The sequence below is a fragment of the Onychomys torridus genome, chromosome 8 (genome assembly GCF_903995425.1).
Source record: "Onychomys torridus chromosome 8, mOncTor1.1, whole genome shotgun sequence".
NCBI classification, from domain to species: domain Eukaryota; kingdom Metazoa; phylum Chordata; class Mammalia; order Rodentia; family Cricetidae; genus Onychomys; species Onychomys torridus.
Window position 1 is genome coordinate 103855420 of NC_050450.1, and position 18153 is coordinate 103873572.

Consider the following 18153-nt stretch of genomic DNA (forward strand, 5'->3'; position numbering starts at 1 on the left):
ATCTCTGTGAGTTTGAGGCCAGCCTGGGCTACAGAGTGAGTTCCAGGAAAGGTGCAAAGCTACACAGAGAAACCCTGTCTTGAAAAACCAAAAGAGAGAGAGAGAAAAAAGAAAGAGTCAGGCAGGTAGGTTGGATGTAGTGTATGCCTTTAATCCCAGCACTCAGGCAGGCAGATTTCCTGAGTTCTAGGACAGCCAGGGCTATATGGAGAGACCCTGTTCTCAAAAACAGAAACAAAAGGCAGTTAGTTGAGGGGCTGGTGAGATAGCTCAGTGGGTACATGGCTAATTGGGTGAGCCTGACAACTTAAGTTTAATCCTCAGAACTCAAAACCTGACATGAAGTGGAAGGAGAGCATCAACTCTACCAGTTATTCTCTGATTTCCAACACGTGTATGTGCTCTCTCACACACACAGGTAATAAAGTTAAGAAATTTGGTTGAAGGGACACAAGGAAGGTATTTGTTTTGTTTCGTTTGTCTGTTTTTTTGTTTTGTTTTGCAACGGTCTTTTGTAGCTCTGGCTGTTCTGGAACTCACTCTTTATACCAGGCTGGCCTCATACTCACAGAGATTTGCCTGCCTCTGCCTCCCCATTGCTGGGATTTTAGATGTGCGCCACTATGAGGTTGAGGAAGGCAAGGTTTAAAATACTAGTTCCTTTTGTTACTGTTGCACCTGTAAGAGGACATATGCTTCAAAGAAGGTCTGTGTTGGAGTCCTTAGACTCTGGTTGGTTCTCAGACTTGTTAATGCTTTTGATGCAGGAAAATGAAACTCTAGTTACTGAAAAAATTTTGGAGTGATTCTGTCTGTCTGTCTGTCTGCCTGTCTACCTATCTGTCATCCATCCATCCAATCTATCCATCCATCTATCATTTTTGAAGAAGGGTCTCACTGTGTAGCCCTGGCTTGACTGGAATTCTCTGTATAGACCAGACTGGCCTTGAACTCAGGTCTGCTTACCAGTGCTGGGATTAAAGGCGTGCACTTCCACGCCTGCCCTGTAGATGACTTCTTTGAAGAGAAATGTTCTGTAATCCTGTGTATAGAGGCACCACCTGAATTTGGAATTTCTTTTTTTGCTGTGGTTGTTACTCTGTATTTAGTTTGTACATGGCTGTGGAGGTGAGAGGACGGTTTTTAAGAGTGGATTTCTCTTTCTACCATGTGGGTTTTAGAGAGGTGATTTCTTGAGCTTTATTCAGCAAAATGGCTGAGGATGTAGCTTCGTTGGTAGAATGACTGCTTAGCATGCATAAAGGAGGCTGCGAGTTTGTAGTTCTAGTGCCCAGGTGGTAGGCAGGCAGGTCAGAAGTTCAAGGTCATTCTATCAATTCAAGGTCAGCTTGAATTACATGAAAGTGTAGAGGAAAAAATTGTGTGTGAGAGAATGGCATTCCATCAGTAGCTATTTTGAGACAGTTTTGTTAGTTGCTACCTTACTGTTACTATTTTTACTTGATTTTATCTGATTGTGTTTTAGAAAATTCAGGAAGTGAACATGTATTTAAATCATTATTGCAAATTGCAATAAAACCACGCATACATTACTGAAGTGCAGCTTATTGACTATACAAGTCACTTACTGAAAGAGTTGCTTAGTGGCATCAGAGAGGATGAGCTAAATTACCAGTAATCCTTTTTTTTTTTTTTTTTTCATCTTATTTACATGTTTATCAAACCAGATTAATTTCCTGCAGCACAAAAGGGCTCATTGTGGCCTTAAGTCAAGGCTCACCAGATCCCATTAATAAGTGTTCAGTGCCTATGCTGAGGCTGGCCTCGTAAGCCTGATACCTACTACTTGTTATCTGCTATATTTTAAGTCATGATTAAAGTTCAGATTTGCTTAATGGTTAAGTTTTTTTGTTTTAATCCAGCTATGTTAGACACTAAAGAAGGCTTCCCCTCAGTCCATATGCATCTGCTTTGACTGGTGGTTTCTGTGATCCTACAAAGACTGACTTATTGGTGAGGGCAGCTGGACACCTGAGAGCAACTTAGAGCAATGCATCTTGGGCACACTCTGTAAGGAGCGTCTCTGGAGATAGCACCCCATGTAAGTGCAGAAAACAAGACAACTCATGGACCTACTACTCCCGCTTCCAACACCCTGATGCCTAAGGTGAGGTCTCCTTCTATGTGTCTTAGAAGCCATGTGCACACTTAAGTCATTGGAGCCCTGCGCCTGAGCAGCACGCAGGCAGGCTTTTTTGCTAGACCTTGGTGTTATTTTTGTTAGGAGCTACTAGGTTAGGAACTGTGAAAGCAGATTCCATCCACAGCTCCACTTGCATTACTGAAGGAGGCTGGAGAGAAAGGCCTGTGGTTGTGTTTCCAAACTGGACAATATTTGTTTAATGATTAAAGCATTGTTTATGTCGTTGTTCTTTAATGCACTTGTGTTTGATCCTAAAGAAGGATTCCCCACTAGCAGAGTACATCTTCTATAGTTTTGAGTTGCAACTATGGACAGTTGTGGCTAATCCAAGTATACAGCCCCCCCAACCCTTTATTTTCGAGACAAGATGTCTCTACATGTAGCCCTGGCTGTCCTGGAACTCAGTCTGTAGACCAGGCTGGCCTTGAACTCACAGAGATCCACCTGTCTCTGCCTCCTGAATGCTGGGATTGAAGGTTAAAGGCGTGCATTGCCATGCCTGGCCTCTGTCTTCCCTTTAACATGGACGAATCTGGGGACACTAATGTGTTAGATGAAGGTGGATGCTGAATATATAAAGTTATATTAGCCTAATTATTAAAAATATGTATCGTCTAGACATGCAGTGTTCCATACCATACATAGCAGATAGTCTGTAGAGTAACCCTAGCCAATCTTCTTAAAATACCTGGCAACAGAGACACCAGGAGAAACATGGGTAAAACAGTGCATGGGATTTATTTTTTAATTAATTAATTAAAAAATATTTATATATTATGTATACAGCATTCTGTCTGCATGTGTACCTGCAGGCCAGAAGAGGGTGCCAGATCTCATTACAGATGGTTGTGAGCCACCATGTGGGTGCTGGGAATTGAACTCAGGACCTTTGGAAGAGCAGTCAGCGCTCTTAACCTCTGAGCCATCTCTCCAGCCTCACTTTTTTCTGCTTTAAAAAAATTATTTTTATTTTTTAAAATCAGCACATAATGTGTTAAGTACCATTATAACTTTTGGTTGTTGTGTTGTGTCTTTTTTTTTTTTTTTAAGATTTATTTATTATGTATATAATGTTCTGTCTGCACATATTCCTGCAGGCCAGAAGAGGGCACCCGATCTCATTACAGATGGTTGTGAGCCACCATGTGGTTGATGGGAATTGAACTCAGGACCTTTGGAAGAGTAAGCAGTGCTTTTAACCTCTGAGCCATCTCTCCAGCCCCTGTTTTTTGGTTTTTTGAGACAGGGTTTCTCTGTGTAGCCATGGCTGTCCTGAAACTCACTCTGTAGATTAGGCTGGCCTGGAACTCAGAGATCCGCCTGGCTCTGCCTCAGAGTGCTGGGAGTAAAGAGGTGCACCTCCACTGCCTGGCTCATTACAAGGTTTTCAAACAGTGTGTCTTGTGGTTCTCCCTCCCTCTCACCTCCCCCACTGCCACACTACCCTGTTATACCCACCCACCCCCCTTTTTTAGGCATTGTCTCAGCTAGCTTAGGGTGGCCTCAAACTTGCTATTGCACCAAGTATAACCTTGAACTTGTGATCTTCCTCACCTGAGTGCTGAGATTGTAGGTGTGCACTGCTATGTGTGGTTTATGTGGTCCTTGGTATTTAGCTAAGTTCTTCATTTATGCTAGACAAGCACTTGACCAACTGAGGTACCTTCCCAGCCCAGTGATTGCACATGATTCAATATATTGAAAACTACCAGTTGTAAACTTGAATAAGGCTAAGCTGTATGAGCTTTGTAGTTTTAATGAAAATGACTGCCACAGAAAGTCAATATGGGAAAGCTTGTGATTTGCAGAAGCTCCACAGTACCCTCCTCCTAACTTTCCAATGTCTGCATTCTTAGTGTATGCTTCAGGTAAATGTCCACATGTGGGAAGAGCTGGAGAGCTGAGCTAAGTAGATTCTCACGGCCAGTTTGAGAAGTCTAATGATTGTTTATGTTGTCTGTAAACTGACAACTCCTAAAAAGAAGAAGTGTATGTCCCCAGTGGCTTTATGAAATGAGCTGGTTTTATTTCCGAGGGTGGGAAGGAGTTGGGGAGAATGTCTGCTAAAGGGTAAGAGCCCATTCTTCAATATTGAGATGGCTGTTAAGATTTGCATGGGCCACCAGCAATGATGGTGTATGCCTTTAATCCCAGCACTCGGGAGGCAGAGGCAGGTGGATCTCTGTGAGTTCAAGACCAGTCTGGGCTACAGAGTGAGTTCCAGGAAAGGAGCACAGCTACACAGAAACCCTGGCTCAAAAAACAAAAAAGCAAACAAACTAAAGATTTGCATGGGCCGTAAAAATAAATAAAAAGGCCTGGAGACATGGCTCAGTGGATAAGAGCACTGACCTTTCTTCCAGAGGACCAGGTTCAATTCCTATCATCCACATGGTAGCTAATAACTGTTTGTAGCTCCAGGTCCAGGGGATGAGACATCCATGGCAAAATACCGATGCACATAAAAAAAAAAAAAAAAAAAAAAAAAAAAAGGCATTTTAGTTGGTCTGCTGGCTATCTCTTCATTCCTTGTAGTAACTACAGCAGACTTTTTTTTTTTTTTTGGAGCTGAGGACTGAACTCAGGGCCTTGTGCTTGCTAGGCTAGCGCTCTACCACTGAGCTAAATACCCAACCCCTACAGCAGACTTTTTAATCATTTCTCTGTAAAACACCTCAATTTTCATCCCTTTTGTCTTTGCCAGTGTGTAGAATTTGACAACAGTATCAAGAGCTGAGGAGAAAGAGAAGATGGGAAGGAGACTAGCAAGTAAAAAATGTCGTAGCATTCTCTGTGTGGTGACCTTTTCCTGTTGGTGGCTCGGTTTATTTAGGAGATAAAGAAGATAAGGAGGCCTGTGACAGTTTCATCATGTCACACTTGAGTTTATCCAAACGTTTCCTCCCTGTCTCTGCTTTTTATGTCACAGTTTGCTTCCCGTGTTCAGATTGACTCATTTGTTTCCTGTTAATGTTTGAAACACTGCATGGCCACCGTCAGTCCTGAAAGACCGGCTTCTGATGAGGAGTGGGAAGGTTCAGGTCTTACCTTCCCCCGGAAATTTGGCCTATTTACAAAACTACTCTCACAGAAGGGAAGTAGATGTGTTGTAGAAAAAAAATATTGATTAAATCCTTTTATATGGTGTGTTATTAATTAAAATTTTAACTAGTTTTTAAGTCTTAGTTTTTATTAATTTTGTTATTTACTGTGTGTTTTGATGTTAATTTATTTATTGGGTACATGGTAACCTGATACTTTCTTTAGATTTGTGTGAGTAAAGTCTGTTTAAACATAGTATAAATCAGAGATCAATACTTGTATTTCCTATTGAAAATTCACGTATTTTACTATTGATGTAAGAATCCTTTGTAGTGAATCTACAAAGTGTTTATGCAGTGTTTAAAGACACTACTTGTCTTTCTCTCTGTCTCTATGTCTTGATATCTGTGTCTGGATATGTGTCCTTGCTTGGCTGGCCTGGAATTTGCTATCTAGACCAGGCTGTCTCCAGACTCCTAAAGATCCACCTGCCTCTGCCACCTGATTGCTAGGATTAAAGGTGTGTGCTACCACACCTGACTCTTGTTTTCTTTTAGTAACTTGTGGTTTTGTGTGGCCTGACAAATGCTGCTTGGCACACCCTCAGCAGCATCACAGGTACCTATTTGGTGCTACTTGTATTTTCTTTTAGCTCACTTAAAGTGTAATTAGCAGTCAGCGAGGAGGTTAAAGGGTCAGTCTCATGGTCATGTCAACTGTGTGAGGCTCAGCTCTGCCTCATTGTGTAATTTACTGAGAACAGCCACAGGGCAGGTTGCTGTGAGGGTTCCATGAACTTATACAGGTGGAGCTTAGAGCCACCTGGGGCTGGGTGTGGTCTTCTTGTCCATATCTCAGCAAACACAGTAGCAAAGATCAGTCCATGGCATTTACACATTTAGATGCTTTTCTTTTTCTGGCAGGACCTCCTCTGTAGTCTCAGACTAACTGGAATGCGGTTAGACACAGGCACCTGGTCCGTCCTGGGTTACTGACGTGCCTGTACTTCTTTCCAGGGTTTGTGCGCAGCCTGAGAAGCTCCTTTCAGTCAACTTACTTCTTCATTCCGCAGGCTTCATCCAGTCGGTGCCTTCCTTGGCAGCCTCTGCTCCAAAATAAAGTGCTGCCTGTAGGGGCCTGTGGTCAGCAGTGTCTGAGGAAACAGTCTCCTTTGCACATCTGTTCCTGCTCTCTAGCTCTGCAGAGCTTCTGTTGGAACCTGGGTCTCATGTGCTATCTAGGCTGACCTACTGTTGTAAGGCCAAATACTTGGTTGCTTAGGAAACAGTGCATTAAATGACATGTCAGTTTAAATATATGTATCAAAATGCTGCTAAAATTAGAGATTTTTCAGAGTAGCCATGTACAGAAAAACTTAGTAAAATCAAGGTATTATCTGGGAAGAGGGAGCCAATGGTTTTAACTCTTCAGGGCTCTCCAACACTGATATGGATGATTCTTTGTTTTCTCAAGTTTACTAGCCCTGGCTGTCCTGGAACTCGCTCTGTAGACCAGGCTAGCCTTGAACTCACAGAGATCTGCCTGCCTCTGCCTCTGAGTGCTGGTAGTAAAAGGTGTGCGCCTCCACCGCCACCGCTGCCGCCACCGCCTGGTGTTGCTGTGTGATTGGATCATGACTATATGTACATAAGAAAACAGGGAGAAATTTTCCAAAAGACCAACAGTGGGTAATGTGAAGATTTATTGTTGTTTGTGGCAGGCTCTCAGGATGATCTGGAACTTAACTATGTAGCCCAGGCTAGCCTGGCCTTGAACTCAGAGTGATCTATCTTACCTTTCTGAGTTTAGGACTAGAGGCATGACCCTCACACCTGGCTGTGGTAGCTCTTTACTCAGGTGCCGGAGTACTTCCCTATCGACTGTGGGTCACTGAAGCTTTGTTATTTCAAAACTGGTTTTGTTTCTCAGCTCATATCCGTGAGTGTGGGTGCTTTGGGAATGGAGCGTGAAGAGCTTAGCCCCAAGTCCTGCCTCTCAGGTCTTGGAGGGACTGAGGGGCTAGGCAAGTTTACCTTGGTGCTTAGCCGCTAGGGTTTCTGGGGTGTTGACTGATGAATGGTTTAGTCTGTTTAGTTTCTCAGATCTTGTCCTTTGGAAACTGTTTTGTCCCTTGAAATAGGCTCTAACTATGTGGACCAGGCTGGCCTCCAATTCACAGGGGTCTACCACGCTCTGCCTCCCGAGTGCTGGGGTTAAGTCCTGTGCCCCACAACCAGCTGCTATTGGAACTTTGAAGTAGAGAGGTGGGCTGGAGTTTACTGTGCAGCTGTGCACATCTGCTGACAACTCAACTCTCCTAAGGTTCTAGGGTTCACACCTGTCACTGCCTGTGCAGAACAGAGGCTAGAAGCTATGCTGGGCAACTTAGTGCAACCTTGTGTCAAAAACAATGAAACGGCCAGGTGATGGTGGTGCACACCTTTAATCCTAGCACTTGGAGACAGAGACAGGCAGATCTCGAGGACGGACTGGTCTACAGAGCGAGTTCCAGGACAGCAGGGCTACATAGTGAAACCCTGTCTCAAAAAAAAAAGGGCGGGGACTATGAAAAAGTTTAGATTTCATTTCAGTCCGTGACAGATGGAAGCCTGTGACTTCTAAGGTTTTGTCCTGTCCTGATTTGGGAACGATTTTCCTGTTAGTGTAAAGTAGGAGAGTAAAGGAAAAGTGGGAAATTCTAAACAAACACTTAGATGTATAGTTAAATTGTATAGTTTCAATAATGGCTTATGCATAAGTTTAGAAATTTGATTATAATGAGTTGAAAGTAACTTTTTATTTATTTATTTTATGTATATGACTATTTGCCTCGAATGTATGTTAAGTGTACCATGTGCATAAGTCAGATCCCCAGGAGCTGGAGTTACAGATGGTTGTGAGCTACCATGTGTGTCCTGGGAATCAAACCCAGGTCCTCTGTTTGAATAGCCAGTGCTCTAAACCACTGAACCATCCATCTCTCCAGCTTCAAAAGTAGCAAATATCTATATTTTTTAAATGTATATGCATGTTTTACCTGCATTTATGTCTGCATCAAGTACACACATGGTATCTGCAAAGGTCAGAAAAGGGAGTGGGATCTCCTGGGAATAGAGTTACAGACAGTTGTGAGCTGCTGTGTAGGTGCTGGGAATTGGACCCGTGTCCTCTGGAAGAGCAGTTAGTATTCTTTTTGGTTTTTTTGAGATAGGGTTTCTCAGTGTAGCTTTGGAGCTTGTCCTGGAACTAACTCTGTATCCCAGGCTAGGCTCAAATAGATCTACCTACCTCTGAATCCCGAGTGCTGGGATTAAAGGTGTACACCACAGCCAGTATTCTTAATTGCTGAGCCAGCTCTCCAGACTTCCCCCAAAAAGTAATTTTTCTTACTTATTATTTGTGTGTGTCTGTGCATTTATGTGTGTTTGTGCATGATGGGGGTGGTTCTCATGTGGATGTCAGAGGATGACTTTGTGGAGTCAGTTGTCTCCTTCCATTTTTCTTTGTTTCTGGGAATTGAACTCATGTTATCAGGCTTGCAGAACCAGCCCCTTAATCCACTGTGCCATCTTGTAGGCCTAAAAGTATCCCTCTAAAAAACCGTCTGAGTCTGGTGGTGGTGGTGGTGGTGGTGGTGTAGTACGCCTTTAATCCCAGCACTCAGGAGGCAGAAGCAGGCAGATGGCAAGAATTCAAAGCCTGGAATACACAGTAAAACTCTTAAAAAAAAAAAAAAAGCCAAAAAAACAAAAACAAAAAGAACATCAACAAAAAAACTGTTTGGCCTCTTGTCTTATGAGAATTTTTTCTGCAGTGAAGTCAGTCCCCTGTGTTAAGTTCTGAGTTGCACTGTAGCACTTCTCACAAGGATGGAGGGCTAGATGCTTGATAATCTACATGATGATCTGTCTCGTGGTAGCATCAAGAGATGAGCCTGTTGGTGTTTCCTTTGTGAGCATTTAATTCTTTGATGCTTATAAGCTTTGGAGTCTGCCCTGGGTCTCACTTTGTAGACCAGGCTGGCCTTGAACTCACAGAGATCCACCTGGCTCTGCCTCCTGAGTGCTGGAATTAAAGGTGTGTGCCATCTCTGGTTTCTTTGTTTGTTTGTTTTTGTTTTTGTTTTTTTGAGACAGGGTTTCCCTGTGTAGCTTTGCGCCTTTCCTGGAACTCACTCTGTAGACCAGGCTGGCCTCAAACTCACAGAGATCCACCTGGCTCTACCTCCCGAGTGCTGGGATTACAGGTGTGCGCCACCACTGCCTGGCTCCATCTCTGGTTTCTTACAGGTTTGTTGTTGAGGCATATATACAACAGTAGTATGATGAACTGAGCACCGTAACCTGAAATCTAAAAGTACAAAACAGGCATACCATCATAAATAGAGGGGTGAATGAGGTGTCTCATTCAGGAAAGTGCTTATCTCCTAAGCATGAGGACCTGGGTTTGAATCCCCAGCATCCAGATCAAAAGCCAGGCATGGCAGTACATGCCTACAATCTCAGCAGGTGGGTCCTGAAGGTGGCTGGTCCACCAGTCCAGCCAGTTGATGAGCCTCAGGCTCAGGGAGAGCCTCTGTCTTAAACAAGTAGGTGGAAGCCTGAAGGTGGTGGCCATGCCTTTAATCCCAGCACTCAGGAGGCAGAGGCAGGCAGATCTTTGTGAGTTCGAGGCCAGCGTGAACTACAGAGCAAGATCCAGAACAGCCACCAAAACTACACAGAGAAACCCTGTCTGGAAAAACCAAAAAAAAAAAAAAAAAAAAAAAAAAAGGTGGAGTACAATGGAGGAAGACATCTAACTTCAATCTCTGGCCTCCACACATGTACCAATGCACACATATGTGTGTGACTACAAAAATAAAGAAAAATTAAAACCAAGTGGGAAGTTTTTCTCCTCATTCTATGTAGTGGGTTGCAGGTATGGATGGGCATGGTGATATATATCTATAATTCTGATTTCTCGAGCTGATATTTATAAAATGTATGTGAAACATAAATGAATTTTGAGAATAGAGTTATGTTCCATCCCCATATGATAGCATTTCAGATAAGGTATACTAACCCTGTAAAGGAAAATGTGTGTACGATTCATATGTAAAGCAGGATAAGAACTGTAAGAAATGCCTAGGGTGGGTCCGAGTGTAGCTTAGTGCTAGAGTGCAGGGCTACTGTGTGTAAGGCCAGGGTTCTTTCTCCAGCATTCCCAGTGCAGAGAAGCTAACAGATAGGTAGGTGGAAAGCAAGGCAGACTTCACAGAAGTGGCATCCAAAAGATTCATTTCCACTCAGTCCAGCCTTCGGTGGTTTCTGCAGGTAAGGAGTGAGACGTGAGCAGAGACAGGGAAGTTTTCAGGCTATAAGCACTGCAGCTGTGGCCAGCATGGAGAAGAGTCAAAGACCAAGTTGGAAAAACACACTGGGCCAGATGGATGGGGCTAGGGATGCCAGGCTGAGTGGTGGTGGCCGCTCACCCAGGCTTCAGGAAGACTAAGAAGCCATATTAAAAATAACATGTATCTGACACGGGGCAGGAGCAGTAGGAAGTATGGCTTTAAATATTTTGTTATCTCTGTCCTTACCTGAGGATTCCTGTCAGGCAGACGTGTGGTGCTGTAGACATTTCTGCCTCAGTTCTGCAAGCTCCCATGCACAGCTTCTCCCCGAGGGCTTCTTTTCATGAGAACAATACGCCCAAAGCTAGGGACCACACTAGCCTTCTCCTTGTCTCCTGTGTTCTTACCAAGATGCTGACACCAAACTTTTTCTTTTGTTTTATTGTTGTTATTGAGACAGACTCTCACTAAATAGACCAGGCTAGCCAGGAATCCTCTATGTTGTAATGGCTAGCTTCCGACTCACAGAGATCTACCTGCCTCTGTCTCCAGAGAGTGCTGAGATTAAAGGTGTGCACCACCAAGCCTGGCCTCAAATGTTTTCTTTTAGCTGGGTGGTGGTGGCACATACCTTTGATCTCGGAACTCAGGAGGCAGAGGCAGGTAGATCTCTGTGCGTTCAAGGCCAGCCTGGTCTTCATAGTGAATTCCAGGACAGCCAGGGCTGACTCAGACTCAGAGATCTACCTGCCTCTGCCTATGCCAAGTGGTGAGGTTAAAGGCTATGCTACCATACCCTGTCAAACTTTTAGCACCAAAATGTATTTTACAAATAAAACCACAGGATGTTATCTAATGGTAACATGGCTTGTACTCATTATCCTAGCTACTTGGGAGTCTAAGAGAATGATTGCCTAAGCCCAGGACTTTGAGGCCAGCTTGGGCAACAACAGCAAGACCCTGTCTCAAGAGAACATTAAAATACAGGATACCAGCTGGATGGAATCCCAGATACTCAGTGTGTACAGGATATCAGCTGGATAGGATGCCAAATACACAGTTTTACATATTAGTATGTCTCACACAGTATGCAGGCACATACTGTGCCACACTTATGCTAGCAAACTACTCATTGTTTATCTGGATCTCCATCTTAATTTTCTACTGCATTTACTTTGCCAGGCCTGAGTACTGCTTTACTTCTCTGCTCCTGGCTCAAGGCTCAGCTTCCTCCCTTCTCCCTCACCCCATTTTCTACCTGAGTTGATCTAGTGGACTCAAGATATAGGAAGAATGCGTATTTCTCAAAAAAGGATTAGCCTAGTAGCTTGGCGCATGGCTTCCCCAACTTAGTGCCAGGGCTTGATACCTGAACGTAGGCAAGAGGACATGGGCTGTCTGTGTAGCCTTCAGAAACAAATGGAGTGAAATAGAAGAAAAGTTTGGTTTAAATGCCGGAGGAGCCAGGAGAGCATCTGATTGTAGGGGGCCTTTCAGATTTCTCTCTGGTGTCTTAGAATGTATTTGGGGCCCAGAGTTGATACCTCTGCAACCTGTGGACTTGCCTGCTGCGCTCACAACTTTTCCAGGCTCCCAGCTGCTTTAGTCACATCCTATAGAGGCATTTGGCACTCCTGGAACTAGATATAATCTATTTCTGTATCATACTGTTTCCCTTCTTCAGAGCCTTTAATCTGCTAGCACCCCTTCCTTTAAGCCTTCTTCCATCCCAGTCTGGGTCAGGGGTCCTTTTTGGTGCCTAAAATACCCAGAGCAGAGCCCCTGACATTCCTTTCCACCTTTCCCTCGGTCCTTCCTATTCACCTCCCCCCCCCCCCTCCCACAGGGTTTCTCTGTGTAACTGCCCTGACTATCCTAGAACTCTTGTAGACCAGGTTGGCCTTGAACTCAGAGATCCACTTGCCTCTGATGTGCACCCACCCATTCTTGTGTCTCCCCTGTGAACACATGAGCAGGACAAAGTATCTACTCCTTTCTCAGGGTCCTCATTGCTTGGCCCTGCAGCTGTACCCAGATGTGTTGTCTGACTCCCAGACACTTCTGTTTGATCCCGTCCCTGGGCCTGCCCACCCAGCCTGCCCTTATTGGTCTGATTAGGCCTCGGGGCTCTGGGCAGAAGTCCTGTGTCTGTGCCCTCCAATTCTAGGCTCCAGCCAAGCCCAGGCAACAGTTAGTCCAAACCAGCTGCTTCTGCCTCAACATTGTCTGTATACAACATTGTGCCTGGTGCCCTCAGCATCTCCTCACCTCTCAACCCATTGGTTGCCTGTGTTGTTAGGCCTGAGAGAATATCTGAAGAAAATGGCCTGCCAAATGGTTTCGAAGATAGCAGCACCTGCTGAACCTCTTTAATCCTGGAACCCACATAAAGGTGGAAGGAGAGAGCCAGCTCCACACAGCTGTGCTCTGACCTCCACACGAGTGCTGTGGCATGTGCATCCTGTCCCACCAACCCACACATACACATAGACACAGTGAAATATTTGAAGAAGGGCTGGAGAGATGGTTCATTGGTTAAGAGCACTGACTGGCCGGGCGGTGGTGGCGCATGCCTTTGATCCCAGCACTCGGGAGGCAGAGCCAGGCGGATCTCTGTGAGTTCGAGGCCAGCCTGGTCTACAGAGTGAGTTCCAGGACAGGCTCCAAAGCTACACAGAGAAACCCTGTCTCGGAAAACCAAAAAAGAAAAAGCACTGACTGCTCTTCCAAAGGTCCTGAGTTCAATTCCCAGCAACCACACCCATCTGTAATGGGATCTGATGTCCTCTTCTGGCATGCAGGCATACATGCAGATGGAACACTCATACCTAAAAATAAATAAATAAAAAATGAAAGAAAACTGTACTGACTGCCCACTCGACAGTCTCTGCCCTGGTCTAGGAGAACCTGAGACTGGATTAAGGTAGTGAAGAAAACAAATTGATGGGATATGCTCTATCAGGGTAAACAGTTTGAAGCCCTCCACTGGGTGGAACGTGGGAGATTTTTGATAGCCTGGCTATTACATGAGGGTAGAGGAGAGAGACACCAGTGTTTGGATAGCCCCAACTGTTGCAGGTCTCTGTGAGACAACTGGGAACGGTCCCAGTCTAAGAGGGAGGGTCTCTCCATAACCTGTGTGAGCGCCTTCCCAAATGTTTGTTCAGGTAGTACTAAAGACATCTCAAGGACAGCGATCAGCTAGTAATCCAGAGGGACACTTTACAAATGCAACAAAACAGTGTCTCTCCTAAGTGTGTATGCTTCTCTCCTCAGCCCTCTTAGTGCCAGGTTGGTTCATGGTATAGGGGAGCTCTTTCGGGATGGGCAGGTGTATGTGGAACCACAGACCCTGGGGGAGGCTGCTTATGCTCTTGTGAATAATTCTTTCCCTGTGATTAGTGGCTTGGCCTGGGAAACCTCAGATAGCTCAGCCAAGCTGCTGCTGAGCACTACAGCTGGCCTCTACCACAAACAGGGTTCGTGTGGCCTGTGGCTATTGCCTTTCATGCTGGTGTGGAACTTAGATGTTGGGACACATCTAAAAGCTGAAGTCAGCGTCAGCCCTGAACCACTCCTGTCCCAGTGGGACTGGCACTCCAGAACAGGGCCCTTAGGGCTTGGTGGCTTCTTGCTGGGAAGCAAGGAGCTTCACCTCTGCTCCTGGCCCATCCCTCATAGACTGTCTCTCTGCAGGTACCTGAAGGAGTTCCGCACAGAGCAGTGTCCGCTCTTTGTGCAACACAAGTGTACACAGCATCGGCCCTACACCTGCTTCCACTGGCACTTCGTGAACCAGCGGCGCCGCCGTTCCATCCGCCGTCGGGATGGCACCTTTAACTACAGTCCAGACGTGTACTGCACCAAGTACGACGAGGCTGCAGGCCTCTGTCCAGAGGGCGACGAGTGAGTGCCCTGCCAGCTCTCAGAGGAGCCCCAGGTCTCCTTCTGGGTCAGGTGCCCTCAGAATAAGCTTGGTACATCCCAGGAAACTAGCCGAGGCTAGGGAGGACTGGCTACAATCTATAGGTCAAACTTGGGCTCACCCTTGCCCTAACGTAAAGGTACAGCAGTAGATGGGATGGCTTTCATTTCCTTTGCCTATTACATGAAAACCAAAAAATCAGTCTTTCTTCCACTAAGCCCACAAGACCACATTTGAACAGAGGTGGTGCCTGGGTTTTCTTTGATCCTCCATGTCCTGTTCCCACTGCGGTGCTGTCCTGCACAGTTCCCACTGCGGTGGCAACTTAGAGAAAGAGCTCCTCTAGTTTCTCTGTTTGCTGATCATTCTTGTTTGAGACAGGGTCACATAACGAAGCCCTAGGTGGCCTGGAACTCACTGTGTAGGCCCAGCCAGCCTCAACTTCACAGAGATTGACTGTCTCTGCCTCCCAGGGGCTGAGCTTAAAGGCCTGTGCCACCACACCTAGCTTATTTACTCCCTTTAAATGTCTTTTCACAATTTTCTGTTGTGGAATAGAGTATACCACTAATGACACATGCGGTGGCAAAGCCTGAGACGTGGCTCAGAGGACCTTTCATGGCCTTGCTTGTCATTGTTTCAACCCCTCAGAAGATGCTGGGACGCACTTCCAGGTTCTGTTGTACAGCAAGCATACTGAACTTTTCCTTCAGTGCCCGACTTTTGTCACAGAGGTCCAGGCTGCCTGGTCTCCTCCCTACAAGCCTATTAAAGCCCATGGGGCGTGTGTGCAAGTCTCAAGGGGCTGATTCTTGGAAGCCCCTGAGTTGGGTAGCATTTATTACCCAAACATCTGTTCATCCAGAAGTGTGTCCCTTGAAGCAGCTGTAGGCAGCAACCTGGGGTGTCAAGCCCTTCAGATCTCAGCACTCAAGCAGAGAGCCATGCTGGCCACAGAATTCATCATTGTCTTCCTCAGTTTACTCCACTGTGCCCTCTGGATCATGGTGACAGCCCTTCAGCAGCTGACCTCAGGAGACGGAGTTGACTGACTCCCACTGCTATGTTCCAGGTGCCCATTCCTGCACAGGACCACAGGGGACACTGAGCGCAGGTACCACCTTCGCTACTATAAAACTGGAATCTGCATCCATGAAACAGACTCAAAAGGCAACTGCACCAAAAATGGCCTGCACTGCGCTTTTGCCCACGGCCCACATGACCTCCGCTCCCCTGTTTATGACATCAGGTAGGCTAATGCTGGGCCCAGGGGAGGGAGAGGCAAGAGCGCAGCCACTCAACAGGACAAAGGAATGATGGCACTTTTCCCGTTCTCCCATTCCCTGTCCCACCGTCTGTCCTTTCCTTTTCTCCCAGGGAGCTCCAGGCCATGGAGGCCTTACAGAATGGCCAGACGACAGTAGAGGGCAGCATAGAAGGGCAGCCAGCTGGGGCTGCAAGTCATGCCATGATAGAAAAAATCCTCAGTGAGGAACCTCGGTGGCAAGGTACCGGCAACCTCAGGTGGCCTCTGCACTCTCCTTCCATAGCTGCCCAATGACTTGGTTTGACACCACCTACTGCTTTTTCTAACTAAGCTACCGCTTCTGTTAGGAAGAATCTAGTCCTTTATCATCCCATTTGAAAACTTCTTTTTAAATATTATTTTATGTGTGCTTTGAATATATTTTTGTGCACTATGTGCATGCTTATGGATGCTTGTGACCCACCCACCATGTGGTGCTGTGAACTGAACCAGGTCCTCTACAAAAACAGCAGTGCTCTTAACCACTGAGCCATTTCTTCAGCCCACCACACCCCTGCATCCCATGTAAACTTATATTCAAAAGGCACTTAACTTATAAGGGAGTTTCCAGATAGGTGGACAGCGTTCCATGGTTCCTTGGGCTTTCATATATACACCCTCATCCAAGCATTTTCTCTCTTGATGCATGCCCTGGCCTGAAAAGAAGTGCCCTGTTCATGTCTTGCATGGGAACCTCAGCTCTGGGACCCCTTCCCAGTAGCTCTTCCATGCCTTCCCTACACTCTACTTTGCTGTTACTAGGGTGCTTCAACTCCATTCCTTGACCCCTGAACCCTGCCCTCTGGCCTTCTGTGCAGAGACTGCTTATGTCCTGGGGAACTATAAGACAGAGCCATGCAAGAAGCCACCACGGCTGTGTCGTCAGGGCTATGCCTGTCCATACTACCACAACAGCAAGGACCGGCGGCGGAGTCCCCGGAAGCACAAATACAGGTCCTCTGGCCCAGGAGGCCAGTCCTGGGAGGGAGGAATAGCAAGGAAGGGGTCATGGCTGAGACCGCTGCTCGCATGGCTCTCGGGGAGGTGGGAAGGCAAGCCTAGAGTTTACAGGGCCCAGTTCTAAAGGGAGGGACCACAAAGGATGACCGAATGATGGGAGCCCTGTCCAGCTCTTGCATGAGGCCGATCCATTTCTGCTTCTTCAGGGTGTGTGCTGGAGTGGGGCCAGGCCAGTGTAGAAAACGTGGTGTGGCTGTGGCCTGACTCTTGAGCTGTCAGAGGTTCAGTGCCTGGCTGAGGGAGCAAAACTATGTCTTCCTGTGGCCAGCTGGGCCAGGGGAACAGCCAGACTTAGTACCCTAGTGAGACCCTTCCTCTATAGCCGATCTTCCCCATTTCTGCATCTGAACTTGTAAGAAAGGGAGACAAAAGAGGGGGTCCCGCCCCCCAGACAAGGACCCAGGTGGCACTGTGCAGGTCCCCCGTCTCATCCTCTCTTGCCACTGTCTGTCCCTTCTCATTGGACCAGGTCATCTCCGTGTCCAAACGTCAAACATGGGGACGAGTGGGGAGACCCTGGCAAGTGTGAAAATGGAGACACCTGCCAGTATTGTCACACCCGCACAGAACAGCAGTTCCATCCAGAGGTAGGCCTTGAGGGGTGCAGGGGTGACTGACTGACCCACCTCAGGAAACTAGGAGACAGACGAGTGAGGACAGGTGTTGGCACTATTCCAGCAAAGCGTGTGTGGGTAGTACCTCAGGATGTAGCCTCCTGTTTTGAGACCACCCTCCCTCAGTTCTCCACGAGTCCACCAACCGAGAAGGCATGGATAGGACCCGATAGTCTGGCCATTCTGGACTTTGGACTACTTGTGGTACTTACAATCTACTGACCATTGCCGGTCAGCCCAGGGGACAGAGCCAGCCGCCTCCCTGATGTAGTTCTGCCTGTACACTATCAGCTTACTGCCTCTCCTGGGGTTCCTGGGCCTGCCCTGGTTCTGTGGAAGCCAAGACACAGCAATGTAAAGACACCCTTATGTGGCTGTAGACATCACAGGTAGCAGTTAGATCCCGTTTCAGTTCCCTGAAGGGCATTTTAAAAGTGACTCTGGCCGGACACTGGTGGCGACACCTTTAATCCCAGCACTCTGGAGGCAGAGCCAGGTGGATCTCTGTGAGTTCGAGACCAGCCTGTTCTACAAAGCGAGATCCAGGGCAGGCACCAAAACTACACAGAGAAACCCTGTCTCGAAAAACCAAAAAAAAAAAAAAAAGTGACTCCTGGCTCACTTAATAAGAGGCGGCATGCTCACAGGCATCACCCCAACCTCTGTGATGACTGATGGGACCGTGTCCAGGAGGAGGGTGTTGATGGTGCAGCCTGCACTACACTGAGAGCTGAGGAGGAGGTTGAT

General features: G+C 46.6%; 1 protein-coding gene across 2 annotated transcripts in view; it reads left to right on the forward strand.

The window, feature by feature from the left end:
• The window catches only part of Unk (unk zinc finger), a 34690-nt gene that overhangs the window by 6240 nt on the left and 10297 nt on the right, over positions 1-18153 (forward strand). For both annotated transcript variants that reach the window (XM_036196763.1, XM_036196762.1), the window contains exons 2-6: positions 14238-14447; positions 15539-15715; positions 15844-15974; positions 16591-16726; positions 17262-17379. In XM_036196763.1, coding sequence (XP_036052656.1) covers positions 14238-14447; positions 15539-15715; positions 15844-15974; positions 16591-16726; positions 17262-17379 — 772 coding nt within the window. The remainder of the gene's footprint in view (positions 1-14237; positions 14448-15538; positions 15716-15843; positions 15975-16590; positions 16727-17261; positions 17380-18153) is intronic.